At 41.3% G+C, this 22,008-nt stretch overlaps 1 protein-coding gene across 1 annotated transcript in view; it reads left to right on the plus strand.

The window, feature by feature from the left end:
* LOC117519168 (capping protein, Arp2/3 and myosin-I linker protein 3-like) overlaps positions 1-22,008 on the plus strand; it is a 206,495-nt gene that overhangs the window by 118,890 nt on the left and 65,597 nt on the right. The window contains exons 22-27 of the mRNA XM_034180479.1: positions 9,366-9,434; positions 9,884-9,977; positions 14,112-14,210; positions 14,310-14,429; positions 14,530-14,643; positions 20,827-21,002. Coding sequence (XP_034036370.1) covers positions 9,366-9,434; positions 9,884-9,977; positions 14,112-14,210; positions 14,310-14,429; positions 14,530-14,643; positions 20,827-21,002 — 672 coding nt within the window. The remainder of the gene's footprint in view (positions 1-9,365; positions 9,435-9,883; positions 9,978-14,111; positions 14,211-14,309; positions 14,430-14,529; positions 14,644-20,826; positions 21,003-22,008) is intronic.

A 22,008-nucleotide genomic window follows, 5' to 3' on the forward strand; every position in this document is an offset into this window, starting at 1 on the left:
AGACAAACAAAATCTCTCACCTCCAGGTACTGCAGAAGTGAGGGCAAGGCTGACTGCACTCGGTTCTTTACCCACTTTCAGTCACGTCATCGTGAATGTTTTGTTTTGATTTTGTTTAAAGCGTCGATGTCGGCGTTCGCATCATTTTTCTTTCATTAGTTTTGGTTTTGTTTCGTTCCTTTTGTTTAAGTGATGGGAAAAGTACAAGATCTTTCGTCCACCTTTTCTCTACGATTTTTGACTTTTTATCCGTCCAGCTATCGCCATGTGCCGGGTGCCCGGGGCATAACTAACACAAATGGACAAATTATTACAGACACATAACATTACAGAACACTGTATAACAGAAAGCATGCAGTTTGGGAACCTGCTGGGGGAACATATGAACGAGAAACATTTTATTGCCATGATTCTTAATGTAAGTACAGAATTTATATCCACTATCATTATGGTGTTTCACACAGACTGTGATGCTACTGTTGCTATATGACTTCTTCCCTCAACTTATCTTGGCTGAAGCCTTTTCAAGAGCACAAACAGTCTAACGACACAAATAGAGCCTCATAATTGATCTATGTTATATTCCTGAATATGCCCCAGGCTTTTGACTTTACACAAGTGACAACTTTGCTAGAAGGTGTTGTCTGGTTTCTGTGGACTTTTAAGCCCAGTTATGATGTTGCAAACATTACACAATTAAGAAATGAATTAAAGTAGTACAATGTAGGCATATTTTGCCTACATTGTAGCACCTACAGTTATTACTGTCATTTTACCACATTTTTAGTATTTTGGAGAAAAAATACGTTGTTTATTACGAACAGGCTTGTTATTTCCTGGCATCAATGTTATGTACTTACGGAAGAACTGATTGCCGAGGGGACGGCTGTATGCTAGGAATAAGGCTTTTTTTTTTTTTAAATCAGCATTTCGGCAAGGGGGCACACAGCCAAAACAAAGGGGCACGGTGCCTATTTATGGTATGCTAACAACAACTGGCACCTTCCATGTTGTGCTTTCTGATACGGCCCCCGGTGGCCAACAAAAGGTGAGCACAGGCAGCGTCAGTTTCCAACAGCACAGTTTTAAAAACTTGAAGAGGTTTACTCACTACATTTGTCTTCTGCTAATTTATCAGAGAACATGAAGGTCTACGCTAAACAATAAATTGTATCAGAATGTGTCATATCACACCCAATCAAATCATGACATAATTAAAAGTACCATTCCTGAATCACATCATAGCCCATGTATAATATTGAGATACGTATCGTATTGTTTTATAATGTAAGTAAGTAAGTAAATTTTACTTAAATAGCACTTTTCACAGATAAAAATCACAAAGTGCTTCACAGTAAAAGTATAACCTATTACAACTATATAAAACAACAGAATACAGCATAAAACTACAAATGAATTAAAAGCTTGTATGAATAAAAATGTATTTGGCTGCTTTCTAATAGTCAGTGGAGTGTATACAGCAAAAGACAGGGGAAGAAAATTCCACAGCCTTAGTGCCATTACCTGAAAGGCCCAATCCCTATGAGTTTTAAACCGTGTACGTGGAACCAACAGCAACCAGCAACCTTTGACCTGACGATCTAAGAGCTCGAGATGAAGGATAAGGTTTCAGCAGGTCAGAGATATACTGAGGACCTTGACCATGTAAGGCCTTAAAAGTTAAAATTAAAATTTGAAAATGAAACCTAAAATTTACTGGCAACCAATGAAGAGAAACCAAAACTGGAGTGATATGGGATATTCTATTGGTGCCAGTTAAAAGCCTTGCCACAGCATTCTGTACAGACTAAAGGCGATCCAAAGCTGATTTACTGAAACAAGTAAAAAGACTGTGACAATAATCCAAATGAGAAGAGATAAAAGCATGACTAATCATCTCAAGTTAAACCTCTGACACCAGTAATCTGAGTTTTGAAATATTCCTTAAATGATAAAATCAATTTCAAACCAGCTGTTTGGAATGATGCTCAAGGAACATTGAACTGTCAAAAATGACACCTAAATTTCTAAGGCTCGATTGAACAGGAGAGCTGATATGCCACCTAATTTCTGAAAACATATGGTCAGGGGCAATAACCAATGTTTCTGTTTTATCAGTATTTAACAGGAGGAAATTGTTGTTTAACCATTGCTTGATCTCTAGCAGGCAGTTATTTAAACTAAATCAAATCAAATCAATTTTATTTATATAGCGCCAAATCACAACAAACAGTTGCCCCAAGGCGCTTTATATTGTAAGGCAAAGCCATACAATAATAACGGAAAAACCCCAACGGTCAAAACGACCCCCTGTGAGCAAGCACCTGGCGACAGTGGGAAGGAAAAACTCCCTTTTAACAGGAAGAAACCTCCAGCAGAACCAGGCTCAGGGAGGGGCAGTCTTCTGCTGGGACTGGTTGGGGCTGAGGGAGAGAACCAGGAAAAAGACATGCTGTGGAGGGGAGCAGATATCAATCACTAATGATATATCCACGTAAGGCCACGGGCCCAGATTGTGTCTCTCCTGCTACCCTGAGACACTGCGCTGATGAGCTGGCCCCAGTCTTCACAGGGATCTTCAACACCTCCCTGGAGTCATGCCATGTTCCAGTCTGTTTCAAGTCCTCAATCATAGTTCCAGTCCCCAAGAAACCACGCATCACTGGACTTAATGACTACAGGCCTGTGGCTCTCACGTCTGTAGTCATGAAGACCTTCGAACGCCTGGTTTTATCCCACCTGAAGTCCATCACCGACCCCCTCCTGGACCCCCTGCAGTTTGCCTACAGAGCCAACAGGTCTGTAGATGACGCCATAAACCTGGCCCTGCACTCCATCCTGCAGCACCTGGACTGCACAGGAACCTACGCTAGGATCCTGTTTGTGGACTTCAGCTCTGCATTCAACACCATCCTTCCAGCTTTGCTCCAGGACAAGCTTTCTCTGCTCCACGTGCCCAACTCCACCTGCAGGTGGATCACAGACTTCCTGACGGACCGGAGTCAGCGTGTGAGGCTGGGAAAAAATGTCTCGAACACTCGGGCTCTCAGCACAGGATCTCCACAGGGCTGTGTCCTTTCCCCTCTGCTCTTCTCCCTCTACACTAACTGCTGCACCTCCAGCCACGACTCTGTAAAGCTCATCAAGTTTGCGGACGACACCACCCTCATCGGACTCATTTCGGATGGGGATGAGTCTGCCTACAGGAGGGAGGTGGACCGGCTGGTGACCTGGTGCAGCAGCAACAACTTGGAGCTCAACGCCCAGAAAATAATGGAGATGATCGTGGACTTCAGGAAAGCCACAGCCCCCCCGCCCTCCCTCGCCCTCACCAACAGCCCCATCACCACTGTGGTCTGTCACCGCTTCCTTGGCACCACCATCACCAAGGACCTTAAGTGGGAGTCAGCCATCAGCTCCCTCATCAAGATGGCCCAGCAGAGGATGTACTTCCTGCGGCAGCTGAAGAAGGTCAAGCTGCCTGTCCAGCTGATGGTGCAGTTCTACACGGCCATCATCGAGTCCATCCTCTGCTCCTCCATCACGGTGTGGTACGCCGGGGCCACAGCCAGGGACAGACACAGACTGCAGCGCATTGTGGCCTCTGCCGAGAAGGTGATCGGCTGTAGCCTTCCATCTCTCCACGACCTGCACGTCTCCAGGACTCTGGGCTGAGCAGGTCGGATTACAGCTGACCTTTCTCACCCTGCACACGGTCTATTCAAACCACTCCCCTCAGGCAGGAGGCTACGGTCCATCCGGACCAGAACCTCCCGCCATAAGAACAGTTTCTTCCCCTCTGCCGTTAGACTCATGAACTCCTCATAACTCATTCACCTTAAGCTTAACTCTGTCACTTTATCATTTTATCACGGGTCACTTTAGACAGTGTACTTTGGTTTTTAATTGCACTCCTCCCACTGCACTGTTTTTTCTGTTTCTCTGTTTTTCTGTTGCACACAGCCTTTCATATTTCTTTTTTTTTATCTTATATTTTATCTTATTTTGACACATGTTATATTTTATCTTAGCATTTTATCTCTTCTTAATGTTGCACTATTGTACCGAAGCAAATTCCTAGTCTGTGAATCCTGTTCACTGGCAATGGCAATAAACTTCTTCTGATTCTGATTCTGATTAAATGCAGAGTGGTGCATACAGAGCAAAAAGAGAAAGAAACACTCAGTGCATCATGGGAACCCCCCAGCAGTCTAAGTCTATAGCAGCATAACTAAGGGATGGTTCAGGGTCACCTGATCCAGCCCTAACTATAAGCTTTAGCAAAAAGGAAAGTTTTAAGCCTAATCTTAAAAGTAGAGAGGGTGTCTGTCTCCCTGATCCGAATTGGGAGCTGGTTCCAGAGGAGAGGAGCCTGAAAGCTGAAGGCTCTGCCTCCCATTCTACTCTTACAAACCCTAGGAACTACAAGTAAGCCTGCAGTCTGAGAGCGAAGCGCTCTATTGGGGTGATATGGTACTATGAGGTCCCTAAGATAAGATGGGACCTGATTATTCAAAACCTTATAAGTAAGAAGAAGAATTTTCAATTCTATTCTAGAATTAACAGGAAGCCAATGAAGAGAGGCCAATATGGGTGAGATATGCTCTCTCCTTCTAGTCCCTGTCAGTACTCTAGCTGCACCATTTTGAATTAACTGAAGGCTTTTCAGGGAACTTTTAGGACAACCTGATAATAATGAATCACAATAGTCCAGCCTAGAGGAAATAAATGCATGAATTAGTTTTTCAGCATCACTCTGAGACAAGACCTTTCTAATTTTAGAGATATTGCACAAATGCAAAAAAGTAGACCTACATATTTGTTTAATATGCGCATTGAATGACATTTCCTGATCAAAAATGACTCCAAGATTTCTCACAGTATTACTAGAGGTCAGGGTAATGCCATCCAGAGTAAGGATCTGGTTAGACACCATGTTTCTAAGATTTGTGGGGCCAAGTACAATAACTTCAGTTTTATCTGAGTTTAAAAGCAGGAAATTAGAGGTTATCCATGTCTTTATGTCTGTAAGACAATCCTGCAGTTTAGCTAATTGGTGTGTGTCCTCTGGCTTCATAATAGATAGATAAAGCTGGGTATGATCTGCATAAATGAAAATTTAAGCAATGCTGTCTAATAATACTGCCTAAGGGAAGCATGTATAAAGTGAATAAAATTGGTCCTAGCACAGAACCTTGTGGAACTCCATAATTAACCTTAGTCTGTGAAGAAGATTCCCCATTTACATGAACAAATCTATTAGATAAATATGATTCAAACCACCGCAGCGCAGTGCTTTTAATACCTATGGCATGCTCTTATCTCTGTAATAAAATTTTATGGTCAACAGTATCAAAAGCAGCACTGAGGTCTAACAGAACAAGCACAGAGATGAGTCCACTGGTGCTATGAAGGTGCTATATTATTTTTTCTTTTTGAATTTTTATGCTTAAATAGATTTTTGCTGGTTATTGGTTAACTAGACAATTTATAAAACTCAGAGGCTCTGAAAGAACAATATAACTGAATGTCATCAGCATAGAGATGATAAGAAATGTTATTGTAGCATCTTATCATTTGGCCAAGAGGGAATCTTCTTCTTTGTCTTTCGGCTGTTCCCGTTAGGGGTCACCACAGCAGATCAATCGTTTCCATCTCACCCTGTCCTCTGTATCTTCCTCTGTCACACCAACCACCTGCATGTCCTCTCTCAGCACATCCATGAACCTCCTCTTTGGTCTCCCTCTTCTCCTCCTGCCTGGTGGCTCCATCCTCAGCATCCTTCTCCCTATATATCTTGGGTCCCTCCTCTGCACATGTCCAAACCATCTCATATATACGGTAAAAAGAGAATTGGACCCAGAACAGATCCCTGAGGAACCCCACAAGGCAACATTGTTGTTTCAGACATCACTTGATGCATATAAACAGTGAAGGATCTCTTAGATAAATATGACATAAACCATTTTAAAACAACACCAGTAATCCCAAACATATCCCTAAGCCTGTTTACATGATACTGATAAACAGTATCAAAAGCAGAGGTGAGGTCTAGTAAAACCAGAACTGTATACTCTCCAGAGTCTGTTGCCTTCAAAATGTCACTAGACACTTTAAGTAAAGTGGTTTCAGTGGAGTGCAATTTGTGAAAACCAGACTAAAAAATGTCCATAATACAGTTATCCTCCAAGAAGAGTTAAGTTGTGTTGCTACTAATTTTTCCAAAATCTCTGACACAAAAGGTAATTTGGATATTGGCCTGTTACTATTTGGAAGAGATGGATCCAAATATGGTTTCTTTAAAATTGGCTCAACAACAGCTTGTTTAAAAAAACTGAGAAATAAACTGGTGTGAAGAGAAGTATTAATCATCTCCACTATACAAGGGCCAATGGAGCCAAACACACTAAACATACTAATAAAGAAGTAGGAAGGACATCAAGAGGGCTTGAAGTCGGTTTCATACGACCAAGCAAAGCACTGATGTCCTGTAAAGTAACAGAAGCAAAGGAGGACCAAGTATCAGAAGTAAGCAAATTACAAGCAAGACATTGAGAGGATGATGGAGAAATACTTGACCTGATGGTAGCGACCTTATTTACAAAATAATTCAAAAACTCATTGGAATCATACTTTGTATAGACTGGTGCTTGAGGAATATCCGGAGAGACAGTATTCTTAATTGTATCAAACAAGACTAGGATTTTTCTTTTTTGAAACTATAAGATTTGCAAAAAAACATGTCATAAGGGAAAGGTGCACACCCCTAGTAGAAACTGTTCTTGTCTGTAGCTAAATCCATCAGTCCCCTCTGATTGTATTTGAACATAAAATATAATTTACTTGATTTTCACATGCAGGTTTGCAACAGCTGTTGTAGTTGTGACCGTCTGGTAAGCATATCTTTGAATGTAAAAACAGGGCTTAACAGATACATCTTAAGGCAAATGTTTACTTCTATACATCTTGCTTGCAATAACTGCATCAAGCCTGTAGCTTACTGACTGCAACAAATTGTTGTTTTTTCTTTTGTTCTGCTTTTTCGTATTTTAAGGCAGCCTCTTTCAACTGTTGTTTATTTCAGGAGGTGAAATGGCTCTGGTGATTGACTTGGCCATTGTAGAACCTTCTACATTTTTATGTATTTTATGAAATCCTTTATTGAGTTGATTATGTATTATATATCACTGCATTGTTGTGATGAAGTTCTTCCCAGACAATTTGGATGCATTTCTCTGTAAATTGGTAGATAAAATTTTCCTTTAGACTTTCAAATTCATTCTGCTGCTACAACATCTTTAATAAACATTATAGACATAGACTATATGTTACAGAGTATTAGTGCATCTGTCAAAAAATGGGTGATGAAGAAGAAAAAAATCTACAGCTAATTAATATTATTGTATGAGGCAAAAACAACTCAGATTAAACTGCTTCTTGTCACCACTGAAGAGATAAAAATGCCATTAGAAGGAGCTAACTGCTTCAATGCATTGTTAAACATGAACATGTTGACCTCACCAAATCTAAATAAACTTTTTAAAAGAACTTGGCCTTACCTTAGCCTAGCCATCCTCCTCTGTTGCAGCTGCAAACAAGTTAAGTACAAGTAAGAACCCATTCTCTAAGACCCAGTCGTCCTCCACATTCAGATCAATGTACAGGAGTAGCATTCAGTTGTCACGTATGTAAATGGTGGCATCTTGTGGACACAGATAATAATGCAGCATATTTTTGAAGCTGCTTTGAAATACAAGTTGGAGGACCACCCTAACAAGTAAACAAAAAAGACCAGAAAATATGACAAGAGTAAGCCATGATTCACAACCTCCATTATGCCTCACAGATAGGTTTTGATGTTTTGGCTGAGGAGATGATCCTTCCTTCATCTATACTATGTTCTTTCCTTTGCTTTATCTCTGTCTCATCAGTCCATAATTTTTTCCCCCCAGAACTGCAGTAGCTCATCTGCATACTTTTTTCAAATTTCAGTCTGGCTTTCAGATTCTTAATGCAGAGTAGGTAGAACAGTGGTATAGAAGTTGGGCTACCAATCTGCAGAACTGGGTCCAACTCACAGTCATGCTACTTGTCTGTGTCCTTGGATAACACTTTGTCTGCATTGCCCAGTCCACCAAGCTGTAATTGGGTAATGGGCTTTGCTTGGGAAGTAACCTGTGACCGGATGCTGTCCCATCCAGGGGCACTCATAGGCTATCATCTGCTTCAAGCTATGGCACCAACACCAATGGGTCTCTGGACCTATGTAAGACTTGTTTCTACTTCTTATTACTGATGATTATTGATTTGCATCTTACAGTATGGCTAAGACTTTTCTGTTCCCAAAGTCTTCTTTGAAGAGTAGATGATGACCTTCACCTGTGCACTTTGATTCGTGCTTTAATTTTCTTTACAGCTCTTACAAGTGTTTTCTTTGGTTGATTTGACATTCCAAATGGTTGTAGTGGGTATACACAGTGTATGTGCAATGCTTCCGATTGATTTTCTCTTTTCCATCTGGTTCAAAAGGCTTCACTTTTCTCACATACTTGGATAGCTCTCTGTTTTTCATGGTGGATTTTCATCTTAACACCACTTAAAGTATTCAGAGGTGAATCCTAACGGCCTGGTCACACGGCACACGACGATTCCTGAACGAGGGAAAAAAGCCACAAAGTCACAAATCGTTGAGAAAAGGTGGACGAATGAGCATTCACTTTTGCCATCACCAAATAGCCTGCGAATCAAGAGCGCAAAAGGAACGAAACGAAACCGAAGCTAATGTTGACCTTGACATTTTAAACGAAACATTCACGATCACGGGACTGACAGCAGCTACAAAAACTGTAGGCAGGCAGCCTCTCCCTCATTTCCACAGTACTTCCAAGTGAGTGATTTGTTTGTCTTCACATTCTTTGGAATTGACGTTTGAAATGTCTGTACATAGTTGATAAAATGTTCTTAATGCTATTGTTCTGTGTGAAAACGTTCAGCTGGTCCTGACTTTAGTTATTGATTTGTTCAGATGTCATTGCGTTTGTTCAATACGTCAGACTTGTGAGGTTGAACGAAGTGTAAACAAAGTCGAACGAAACGCTAACTTTACAAAAACTAAGCAAACGATAAGAAACCGTCAAGAATGACAGCAAAACAAAATACGGACGAATTGAGGTTTTCGGCGGCATTTCTTCAAATTTTTTGACAGATTAAAAATAACGAAGCGCCAGCTGCAGGAACAAAACTGAGCGAAGGTTAAACGATGCCAACGAAAGTGAACGAAAGTCCACCTACAGGCAGTGGAGGTCATGTTTTGCAATGTTGTTCCTAATATGGAGATTTGTACTCGTTGCAACTCTGCCCTGCAGGAGTGTGATATGGGATCGCAACAACACCTCTGCAGCAGGATTTCTTGATGTGGCCCGTGCACTTGACCAGTAAGAGCATTAAAATAGTATTCATCTGCATTTTGTAGTATATGTAATCTGGGATCCAGTAAAAAAAAAAAGGATCTTGTCTAGCTGCTGGAAGAACAGAAATGATTTTTAGAAGGCATGTTACAATTTTCTTACACTTTACATTTGATCACATTAAATTTGGCAACATGAACCAAGTGAAATTTTTGCTTTCTACTTTGATATCTTAAGTGGTCTAGACTCACCTTCGGGCTAAGGATGACATGGTTGCTAAGGTCAAAGTATTACTCACTCATTGCACGGCACTGGAGGGCTATTTTAGAATGAGTTTTGTCCAGTGGGGACTTTAACCTTACTAACCCTTGAATCTGTGACCCATTTCATTTTCTCTTTTTAGTTCACTACTGTGTCCTGCAGTAACAATATAGTTCCTCTGTTCTTTCTTCCTCTTCTGCTCTTTCCTCTCTCAGTAATTTCACATTGCAGTACATGCCTCTACCCTTAAGTGACATCAGCCAGGCCTACCGCAGCGCCCCTGAGAGGACAGAGCAGGCACTGACCAAGGTTGGCATGACAGACCAACCATTTTCACATTACTTGTCAAGAGAAAAATCAACCTGTGAACCCAACAAAGTAATATATAATCAAATTCCAATGCAGCAGTTTGACAGAAAAGTTCCAGTTATGTCTGGTCTAACGTCAAGTCATGTGACTCGACTGAAATCCGGTTGTTAAGCTCTGACATAACAGATCATGTGATAAATTTGTTTCCGGGTCCAAAGACCTGCAAGTTTACAATTAAAGTTATGTCTGTATGATCCTTTTAAGGATCTACAGTTTAAGTTTAGCTTGTGTTTACAGTGTGCGCTTCTCCGCCTCCACCTCCGTTAACCGCATTTGTCTGTTTCTAAGGTAAAAACACTTAATAAAACTTTTTTCTTTTACTTTATATATTTTATTATGCACAGGTAAAATATACATGTCTGTTTGTTAATAAAAAATATATTTTTTCATAATTTAGAGTGATTTGGGGATGTTTTACAAGGCTGGAATGGATTAAAATTATTTTAGCTATTTTCAACGGGGTAAATTCGTTTGAAATATGAGCAGACTGGCTTACGAGCTTGGTCACGGAACAAATTAAACTCGTAAATCAAGATTCCACTGTACTATTAAAATGTAATTTTTTTATGCGTTTCATCATGTTAATAAGAGACTGCATCCATGACACCCTGAAAACTTGCTAAAACAAATATTACTAATGATCCATGTCTGCTACGTTAACCTGCGTGGAATTTAATATACCCAAACTGAATTTCAGATATTTTATATATATTACTCTGGAACAAAGAGGACAAACAGTGTTGTAAAGGACAATAAACAGGACGTTAAAGTGCAAACTTCACTTTCCGCCCGAACGACATGAACAGGAAGCGATCGCAGCTCACAGCAACTCCCATTGAAAATAACGGAGAAACAACCTGAGCTTCTGGCATTTTTACATAAAACAAATGCTACAACAACTTCTAAAAACCCAGGTAATATATCCAGGAGAGTTTTAGGCACTTGGATGAATCTGCATGTGCAGCAGTCAGTGCATGTGGGAGAGAAAAAAAGCTTGAGTATCTATCTTTTTACACGAGGATCATTCAATATCAATACCAGCGTTGGTATCAATATAGTCCATGTGCAACGGTTTACGTGCAGCCTGATAAGAGCGTCTCAGCGCAGTTCTCAATGTTAATGACAGCGTGCCTTTTTTTGTTTGGACCCAAAAGTTAAAAATCACATGATGCGTTATATCACACTTAACAACTGGATAATCACACTAAGGAGCAGTAATGAAAATTAGAGCCATCTCTCAAGCAGAAGGAGGCGGATAGGAGGTTTTGCGGGTGGTTGTTGTGTTGTTAGTGTAGTGTTACTAATCCTCTACAAAGATCGAATACCATATCTGAAATCCTACAAGACGTTTATTAACTCACAAGCTACGTAGTGGCCCGTTTTACCCGATGGTACCATATTGATAGAATATATCATTTGCTTGCCACCAAGCTCATGAAGATAGATGTCAAGATGACTTGAAATAGCTAACTGAGGTGTTTGGCTTGGCAGGTCCTTGACTGTGTCCCAGTTCGTCTTTCTAAGGCTGCATTCGTCGTTCGCATGCATCATAGTGGCATAACTAGGCTGTCTCACTTCAAATGCCACTTGGAATGTGGCTCGCAAATTCAGCCTTCTTTCCCCCATAAACAATGGATACACCTGCTATATCATTGTATCCTAAACATTCCATTTTATTGATTTTTTTTTTTTTCTGGACAAAATGGTTGGTAAATTGAAAACAACAAATGGACACTTAAGGTGTCCATATGTACAATTATAAATAAATAATGTTTAAATTAAAGCATAAATAGCGATAGAAAAATGATTGCTAGACTACAGGTTACAGTCACTATGCTAGCTTGTCATGTGCAGTTTTTAACGTTGCGGGGCAGGAACATGATAGGCTAATGGCACAATTGTAAAATGCTTGATGGTCTATACCATCTCATTTCAGAGCAGTTGATTCAGCCTCTGTGGTCTTGGAAAGGCAGGTCTTCAGTCTTTGAAGGATGCGGTCTCTGAACGGAGACTCAGCCACTGAGTCAAGTGGGCTAGCTAGCTTACTTGGTGTTCTATCTAGTTGAGGCTGTAACTAAATAATAAACAAGAAAATGTATTTGCACTTTTCACTCTTGTTTTAAAATGGACTATAAATGTGGTTTTGGAGCACTTTGGTTACATGAGATGTTTAGCAAACAAAATTAGACGATTGCCATTTTGGACGTCATTCACGTATGCTGTCTCAGACTTTAGCAGTATAAGACAGCTTATGGTTGAGCATTACTCATGTCCAAGATCACCAGTGTTTAACTCAGTGTGAAGGAGCCCATGAGTTCCTTCTAGGGGAATATCCTGACAGTAGGAAATTACATTGAGATGAATGAAATTCAAAAATATATGTGTGACCTCAGTTTAAAAATGCCAAGCAGGGAAACTGCATATAATAGAAGAGAGACAGGGAAGATCTATATTTAAATTAAAGCAATGAGGGGCGATTGAGAAGTTTTGACCCTGACCCAGAAAAAGCAGGGTGTGGTTCTCCATCTTTTGTCTTCTAATAAACCAACATGGCTCAACACTGCAACCAGTGAGTCAAAACTTCACACATTCTCGCAGTATTGCCAACTTTGTGGCTAAATCTGGCAAGTTTCCAAACCCTCTTGACGATTTATTTTCCCAAAAGCGACTAAGACCCCAGGAAGAATAGCTACTGATTTTCAGTGGCTAATGGGGATCTTAATAAACAAACAAACAAACTAGCGACAAATCTAGCTACTTTTCCTGGTGTCACTGGAGACTTCTCTGGATTTGGTGACTCAAAAGTGAAAGCATGTATTGATCTAGTCTCTGTTCTCACAGAGCTTCAGCAGGTCCCTGCACCTCTGCAGCGGAGGGATATCTACAATCCTCCGTCTTCAAAGAGCAAATAAAACACAGGCGCGATGCCTCCGCGGCTGTTCCCACATTGAATGGCAAACCTGACTCAGACTCAGTCAGCCTTTACCTCGTTTGCCGCGCTCTGCCTCTGTGTCTAATTAGTTCCTAGACTTTGAGCAGCCCTGGCCTTGAGAAGTTATTTTATTTTGAGAAGCGATGGCCAATTTTAATGGCAAAACAAATAAACCAAGAATCAAGTTTATTTGTAGTTCTAAATATTATTAAGGTGTTTTTACTCACTTTTTTGTCTCTCCCACAATGTTTTTTTTTTTCTTTTTCAAATCTTTATTTCACCAAATACATTAACAGTAAACGAACAAAGGACAAGGCCACAATAACATTCACAGTATTATCATTATAAATAGAAAGATACAGAAATCAAATGTACAATAACAAAAGTAAAGGCATTCTTTAACATTAATTCTCTTAAAAAAAATCCTTAGAGCGTTTCAGTTTTATGACATTTGGAAGAGTCTATGAGCTTAATACTGCTTATATATTGTTCAAATTCAGCCAGAGGTCTGTGTAAATTCCTTTTCAATACTCTGTATTTATGAACATGGAATTTACCAAACAAAGGTTGATAATGTATTCAATGATCTCTCCCACAGTGTTTTTTTCCTACAGCATCTCTTATGTCATACAATGCAAATAATATGCAAATTAGATGATGACGCTATTTAGAGACTTTTAGGACATCCAATAGCTGCTTTTCTTACTGAGGAGTTGGAAACACTGCATTCTTGAGAAATGTTGGTTTACCGGAATGCAAAAGATGGAGAACCATGCCCTACTTTTTCTGGGTCAGGCTCAGAACGTCTCAGCAGCCCCTCGTACTTCATTTTTCTATGTTGAAAGAGCTGCTGCATTTCGACAAATGCATTTACAGAACAACATCTCCACACACAATGGTGGCGCTATCTGTTTTCACAAAATTTGAAATAAAATGTAAAATGTTATATGATTGTGGGTTGACTCTCCACCTGTATCTATGTCCTTCTGTCTGCATCATTTTCCTCTGCATCTTGGCATTTTGTTTCCACTTTTGGCAGCCTGCATGTTGCTTCCTCACCTCACTGTATTTTGTCCATTACTGTCATTGCATATTCATGCCACATAGCCACAGACTAACAATGTGCTGCTTCTGGTGTGCAGATTCAACGTGCTCTGGTGAGGAACAACCAGACGCAGCGTTTCTCTCAGCGTCAGGCTCTACGGCTGCACCAAGGCCTCGTTACGAGCACTGCCGAACAGGTGCGTGTGTGCCTGACCTTCGCGTATTCTTCTGTTTCATATGTTTCCTTATTTCTCTCAATCTGTCACTGAACACTTCCCTGTCTGTCTCTTCCCAAGGTGATGGAGCGCCTGTGTGTGCGCGTCCAGCAGCAGGTGCGTATGCTACGAGGTGTTGGAGAGATGGAGGAGCTTCAAGCTGCTAAACAAGTGCTAAAAGAGGCCAGAAACTCCCGCGCTGTGAGTGGTGTGAAATATGTTACAAACCATTAAACAGAAGGATAAATTTACAGGACTGATGTGCTAAAATGGAATTAAACGTGTTCTCTGGTGCTCCAAGCTCTACCCCTCACTGTGTGAGCTGGCCCATGTGTTATCTGTGGACGGCCCGGTGAAGCAGCGGCTGGACTGTCTCACTGGTGAACTTGCTAAAGCTGCAGACAAGGAGCTACAGGTAGTTCTAACAACATCTTTTCAAACGTAGAGCAAATCTTCCAATGCAACAGAAAAAACTAGCAATAACCCCATTTACATGCACATAAAAATCCAGTTGCTATCTGATTATTGGCTATTACCTAATTAATAAGAGGTCATGTAAACAGCAAAATCCAATATGCTTTATCCAATAATGACCATTATCTGATTATGAGAAATCAGATTAACACACCTGGATTTCTGCCCAATACTTAGGGAATAACGCTGTTGTGTCTGATGATTTCTGGATGTTAATGCTGGATTTTACGGTCGCAAATTGTGTTTTAAAATGGATATTTGCGAGCATAATGTCCGCAAATCATCAGACACAAGGGGATTATTCCCATCCATCCATCCATCCATCCATCCATCTTCTACCGCTTAGTCCAATTAAGGGTCGCGGGGGGCTGGAGCCTATCCCAGCAGTCATAGAGCGCGAGGCGGGGTACACCCAGGACAGGACGCTAGCCTGTCGCAGGGCCACAAATAGACAAACAAACACAGACACACCCACCTATGGACAATTTTTTAAAGATTCCAATCCACCTAACCCGCATTTCTTTGGATGTGGGAGGAAACCGGAGCACCCGGAGGAAACCCACGCAAACACGGGGAGAACATGCAAACTCCACACAAAGGCCACGGGAATTGAACCCACAACCTTCTCGCTGTGAGGCTAACCACTAAGCCACCATGCTGCCCTGGGATTATTCTCATTCTAATCAAATTTCATTGTTTGCACGGTTTATTTTTCTGTATGTAATTCGGTTGGCAAAGACCCACAGATTTCTCCATCTCATCAACTGCATTGAGTAATTCTCTATCAGAATCCACATCAGTACCTTCGTATGGTAGTTTAAATTCACCCATTTCGGCATCATCGTAGCTACACTAGTTTCTCTCGCTCTCAGCTGACAGCGCCATTATTGACATCTGCGTAGCAACGCAGTCAGGACGCAGAGTAATACATTCAAATGTGAAACGGTCGAATATTTTGCCACCGTCAGCGCTATATTTTATGGTCTAAAATCTCACATGATTAACCAATCAGATTTGAATGAGCAAACTCCACGCACCTCCACATGTGGTGGGGGGCAAGGGGGCGCTCATTGTCTCCATGCAGTCTGTTTTTCTTCAGGAGCTGCCCTTTCTTCTTTCTCCAACTTTTAAGTCCCTTCGGCTGCTCCCTTGTTTGCACTCGGGGTCGCCACAGCAAATCCAAGGTGGATCTGCATGTTGAATTTGCACAGGTTTTACGCTGGATGCCCTTCCTGACGCAACTCCACATTACATGTAGAAATGTGGCAGGGGTGGGATTTGAACCCAGAACCTTCTGCACTGAAACCAAGTGCATTAACCACTTGGCCACCACTGAAACCATGTAAACTTGTTTTTTTCCAACTATTGGATTACTGAGGTGCATGTAAGCGTGAGAGATCAGATTATTGCAGTTATCTGATTATTATGGTCATGTAAACGGGGCCACTGTTAAAAAAACAAAAACAAATCTGTTGTTATTACTTTCAAAACTGGGGTTGCCCAAATAATCGTGTAAAAAATGCGGTAACAATTTGGAAATAATTTTACAGAACAACCTGTAAGTTTTACTGTATAAAACTGTTGTAATTTACAAAAGTTTACATTGTTAAAAGCTAAATCCAACATGTGATTTGGCCCATCTCTACTAGGAAACCTTTAAAAATCTATAGCCTTCTTACTGCATTCCAGAACATTCTGAAAAATAAATCAAGACTAGTCATGATTTTTTAAAGACAATTTTTGTTTTAAACACCGGAAATTGTGCATTGCTCCATCACAAAGATTTATCAGTGTGCTGCAGTTACAGCTGTATCTGTATTTCTCATTGTCAAATGTTTTTGTAATATTATGATTAAAAATCCCATCATCATGATGTAAATTCTAGCGATGTTATGGTTACATTCAAATGAAAATAAAGGGATGACTGTCATTGTCAATATTCAGATGGTTTTGCTGTTTTGAGGCTGCCAAGTTGACACAACCAGTTTTTGGTGTCATGGTATGTAACGGTTTGAAACTGCCATTGTTCTCAAACCAATGAGATTTTTCTAAGACTTTATTTGTAACACCACCACCCAAAAAAAGACTGTTACCCAAAGACATTGACTGTCACCCACTTGACACTATACAAGGAGAAAAAACACCAGCACCAATGGACCTCAGGGCCTATATACAGTGGGGCTAAAAAGTATTTAGTCAGTCCCTGATTGTGCAAGTTCTCCTACTTAAAAAGATAAGAGGTAGGTACTTCAACTATGAGAGACAAAATGAGAATAAAATATCCAGGAAATCAAATTGTAGGATTTTTAAAGAATTTATTTCTAAATTATGGTGGAAAATAAGTATTTGGTCACCCACAAACAAGCAAGATTTCTGGCTCTCACAGACCTGTAACTTCTTTAAGAAGCTCTTCTATCCTCCACTCATTCCCTGTATTACTGGCACTTGTTTGAACTTGTTTTCTGTATAAAAGACACCTGTCCACAGCCTAAAACATTCAGACTCTAAACTCAACCATGGCCAAGACCAAAGAGCTGTTGAAGGACACCAGGAAGAACATTGTAGACCTGCACCAGGCTGGGAAGAGTGAATCTACAATAGTCAAGCAGGTTGGTGTGAATAAATCAACTGTGGGAGCAATTGTAAGAAAATGGAAGACATACAAGACCATTGATAATCTCCCTCGATCTGGGGCTCCACGCAAGATGTCATCCAGTGGGGTCAAAATGATCATGAGAGCGGTGAGCAAAAATCCCAGAACTACGCGAAGGGACCTGATGAATGTCCTGCAGAGAGCTGGGACCAAAGTAACAAAGGCTACACACTACGCACAGAGGGACTCAAATCCTGCAGTGCCAGGCGTGTCCCCCTGCTTAAGCCCGTACATGTCCAGGCCCGTCTGAAGTTTGCCAGAGAGAATATGGATGATCCGGAAGAGGATTGGGAGAATATCATGTGGTCAGATGAAACCAAAATAGAACTTTTTGGTAAAAACTCAACTCATTGTGTTTGGAGGAAGAAGAATGCTGAGTTGCATCCCAAGAACACCAGACTGGCTCAGTCCATGCTGGATGCATCTGTTCTAATTAAAACACAAAACAACCTGGTCCAGTGGGGCCCCACAACTCAGTAGCAGTGACTCATTCCACAGGGAGAGAACACACAGGCAGGATGGTGTAATTCATAACATAATATGCTGTTGATGAGTAATTAGCGTCTCTATGGCTAAAACCCAGCACTGAAAGTCCCTCGTGAATTATAATCCGATAGGGAGAGTCGTATCATAAGAGGCCATCAGACCAAATGAGTGCTGGCACTGTTTGAGCCGAATGAACCACTTTGGCTGAAAGAGAGACAGATTGTTGTGGTTAGAGGTCTGGACAGGACCGGACTGGACCGGTACAGGTGATGGACTCAAATGCTGGGAGCAAGAGCCAGAACAGGTTGTGAACGAAAAGAGCTTTATTTACAATAATAAATAACTGAGGTGCTGAGCTGGAGGAAGCCTGCTGAGTCAAGAACGGGTCCACATATAGTGGTGGAAGTTCAGGAGCCGCAGAGCACACAGGGCCAGACTTGGGAGTCTGAGAATGAGCTGGAGTTCTGGAGTAGATGGTGCTAGAACCGGAGCCAGGTGGGATGCAGAGAGCCGAGGACGAGGAACTTGAAATTAGCTGTGGAAAGCTCAGGCGTCAGAGCGCTTGGAAGCATAAGTGTAGACAAGGTCATGGATTTCTCATGGAAGGCTCATGGAGTATCATGGAAAGTCATGAAGAGTCACAGAAGATACTCATGGTTCAGGGTCACCAAAGACTCTGGCAAAGACTGAGTTCAGAGCCGTGGTTTAAGTAGTCAGCTCATGATCAGGAGCTTATGTGCGTTAGGTGCAAGGAGATGATGAGCTGCAGGTGTTTCTCAGCTCTGCAGCATGCCACCTGGAGGTAAAACAGACAAACTACACACAAGAGGTTAAAAAGGGCAAGGACAAAGGCAGACCATGACACAGATAGCAGCAAAAGCGGTTCCTTAATAAGCCCTTTGCTTATTGAGAATAATTCTAGACCAAGAAAACATCCCTTTTGACTGGGGGAAGATACAGTTCTTTGGCTTTTATAAGAAATCCAAAATAGTATAAATGATTGATGATAAAGACTTGGTCTCTGAGTGGAGCTGGTGCTGCTGTCAGATAAGACAGACTGTTAAGTGAAAACAGTCATCCTGTAACTCCAGCACGATAAGCCATATAAAGTGGTTGCAATAATTGCATTAACTGAAGAAAAAATTGCATTCTGAAGTTTGAACATTTGTAAACACTTGGTTTGAAGGAACAAAACCACAATAATGCAAAATCCCCTGTCTTTCTTTGGAATCATCAATACAAGCTGCAAAATCACTTGTCACACATCATGTAGGGTGTAATTCTTATCTCCAAAGCAGTAGAGGTCTGACACTGTTCATCTTCTTTATTGCAAACCACTTCAGGGTTGTCAAACAGAATGGCTAGCAACAGCTCTTCTGAGGGACCATCCTCCATTACTGTGGTAGGTTTTCTCCTCAGGGAACCAGGCTCTTGCCATCCAGATCTCGGTTTTCAGGCTTTGCTTCCACAGATTTTCGATGGTGTCAGACAGAAGAAGGTCCTGACTGGTGACCAAACTTGTCATCACCTTGACAGGAGCACCGTGTCTTTCTCAATGTAGGGGCAGCACAGTGGCTTAGTGGTTTGTACTGTTGCCTCACATGGAAAAAGTCCCAGGTTCACTTCCGACCTGGTCCTTTTTGTGTGGAGTTTGCATGTTCTCCCCACATTTGTGTAGGTCCCCTCTGAGTGCTCTGGCTTTCTCCCACTCCCTATAAACATGCAGGTTAGGTAAACTGGTGATGCTAAATTAACCGTAGGTGTGAGTGGGAGTTTGAATGAGTTTGTCTTTCTATGTGTCCACCTTGCAATAGACTGGCAGTCTGTGAGGGTGCATCCTGCCTCTTGCCCAATGACTGCTGGGTTGGGCTCCAGCTACCATTTGACCCTTAAACGGAATAAGCAAGTTTAAAAAAAAAATGGATGGATGGATTTCCCAATGTAGACTTCCAAAGTAGGACGCACTACACACAGGACCCCAGGTCATCATGTGCTGCTTTTCCATACATCATACAGGCACACTGGGAGGGTGTTGTGTGTGTGTCCAAAGTGGAAAGGAAGAACCCACAAGCAGTGGGTCACTGGCACGTGTTGGACCTATGAACTTTGTTGGCCATGCTAAACAAGCTAAGTATTCATTTTTTTCTAAGAAGCCATTGCATTAGACTAGGCTGAGCATATGACCAGTCAGCAAACTAAGCTGATACAAGCTGGATACACTGAGCAACAGTTAGCTGATAAAACTGCAACAAGTTTGTGAAATAAACAGATGCACTGATGGAACAAACTTTACTAATGTTGCCTACAGCAGGAAGCATGCTCACCTTCAGTCGGACAGTTAAATCACTAGCAAGGTATATTAAGCAAGACAGAGTGAAAAAGATAGTGAATACTTGATGCTTAGTTCCATCATTTCTGGCTTTGCAAATGTTTGACATTCTTTGTTGAGCTTTGTTTATGTGAGGTTTTTTGTTTTTGGTGGTATTGCACAAAACAGATGGTCACCTGTCTGAGTCTGCTTGAGGTTTCTTCCCCCAGTCAAAAATGATTTTCCTTACCACTGTTGCCAATGTGCTTGCTCAGGGTAAGGTTATATTTTACAGTTGTGAAGCGGCTTGGAGCCACATATATTGGCATTTGATACATTGAATTGAGTAAGCAATGTACTGAGGATCTTGTGCACATCCTTGTCACAGTCCTTTTAGCCTCCACAAGCATATTGAGAGGTCCTTCATGTCGGTTTCCGGGGGATGCAATACCCTGTGCAATATGTTTTATCATGTTTACTAACCAAAAGAAAATGGACTATACAGCAATAATTTTTCTGTTCAAAAGACTTGGACTCACCATGTGTTGCACTAAGTTATGCTATCTATGTAAGAATATCATGTCTTTAACATTAGATCAAAGTGTTGCATTGGAAGATTTGCTCAATATAAGCAAATTTATAACAGATGACTTACTGATCTTTCTCATGTTTTACAGGTCATTGTTGACTCGATGGTGTCTCTTTGTCGTGAGCTCTGTCCCTTATCATCATCTGCAGCAGAGCGGTTGAGTCCTCCGCTCTCGTCTGTTTCTGAGCGCGTGTCCATTCCTCGCTCTTCCATCCGCACGGCCCTGATGGAGAGAGCTGCACAGGACATTCATCGAGCCTTGGAGTAAGAGATATCAGAATCAGATTTATTGCCAATTAGGTTTTTGGCGTAAAGGAAATATGCATTTGTCCGATGGTGTGTAACATAGCCAGAAACAGAGTAGAACATAATTAACAATTAACAGCAAACATAATACAGTAAGAAAAATTATGTAACATTATGCAAAGAATTCAGTGATTACAATAACATAAATAAATAACAAATCCCACTGTGCTGGTAGAAGATACTACATGTGACTTTGAGAATAGGCATGTATGTTTATTGTTGCAGTCAGTGACAGTGGGGTCACAAATCCTATTGATGAGGGCAAGTGTAGTATCCAAGTAGGCTTTGGTTCTAATGGACTGCAGCCTACACTGGAGGGGAGTGGTCCAAAATGGTTGTGACCAGAGTAGGAGGGGTCATCCACAATCTTCTTTGCCCCCCTCAATGCCCTGGAAGTGTAGAGGTCATGGAGGGATGGCAGGTTGTAGCTGAGCATCCTTCCATCAGAGAGAGTGATACGTTGAAATCTGTGTTTATCCTCAGAGTTGTTAGCAGTGTGCCGGATGGTGATGGACTCAGTGAGGATGGATTCAGTGATTGATTAGTACAAGTGCGCATCATTATCTTTTTCAGGTTTTCTTCTTCAGTTGCCACAGTTGTACATCCTCTGCTCTGTGTTTTTGATGGAGTTGATGTTGATGTCCAGCTTGGGGGCTTAGGTGATGCTGGTGCCCAGGAACCAGAAGAATTCCACAGTTTCAACTCAAGAGTCACACATTTTAATGAAGGCGGGTGGTGCTGGGTTCTTTGTAGAGTCCATAACCATCTCCATTTTCTTTTGAACAATAAGTTCCAAGATGTTTTGGCTGTACTGGGTCACCAGATGGTCATACTCCAACCTGATGATAGACTCATCCTCTCTATAGCTGCTTCCAGTAAATGCTTGATTGACTGATGACTGCAAGTGCAGCTGTTTGTGTATAGTGAGAAGAGCAGAGGAGAAAGGATGCAGCATTGAGGGAAA

Source organism: Thalassophryne amazonica, chromosome 10 (genome assembly GCF_902500255.1).
Source record: "Thalassophryne amazonica chromosome 10, fThaAma1.1, whole genome shotgun sequence".
Taxonomy (NCBI): Eukaryota; Metazoa; Chordata; class Actinopteri; order Batrachoidiformes; family Batrachoididae; genus Thalassophryne; species Thalassophryne amazonica.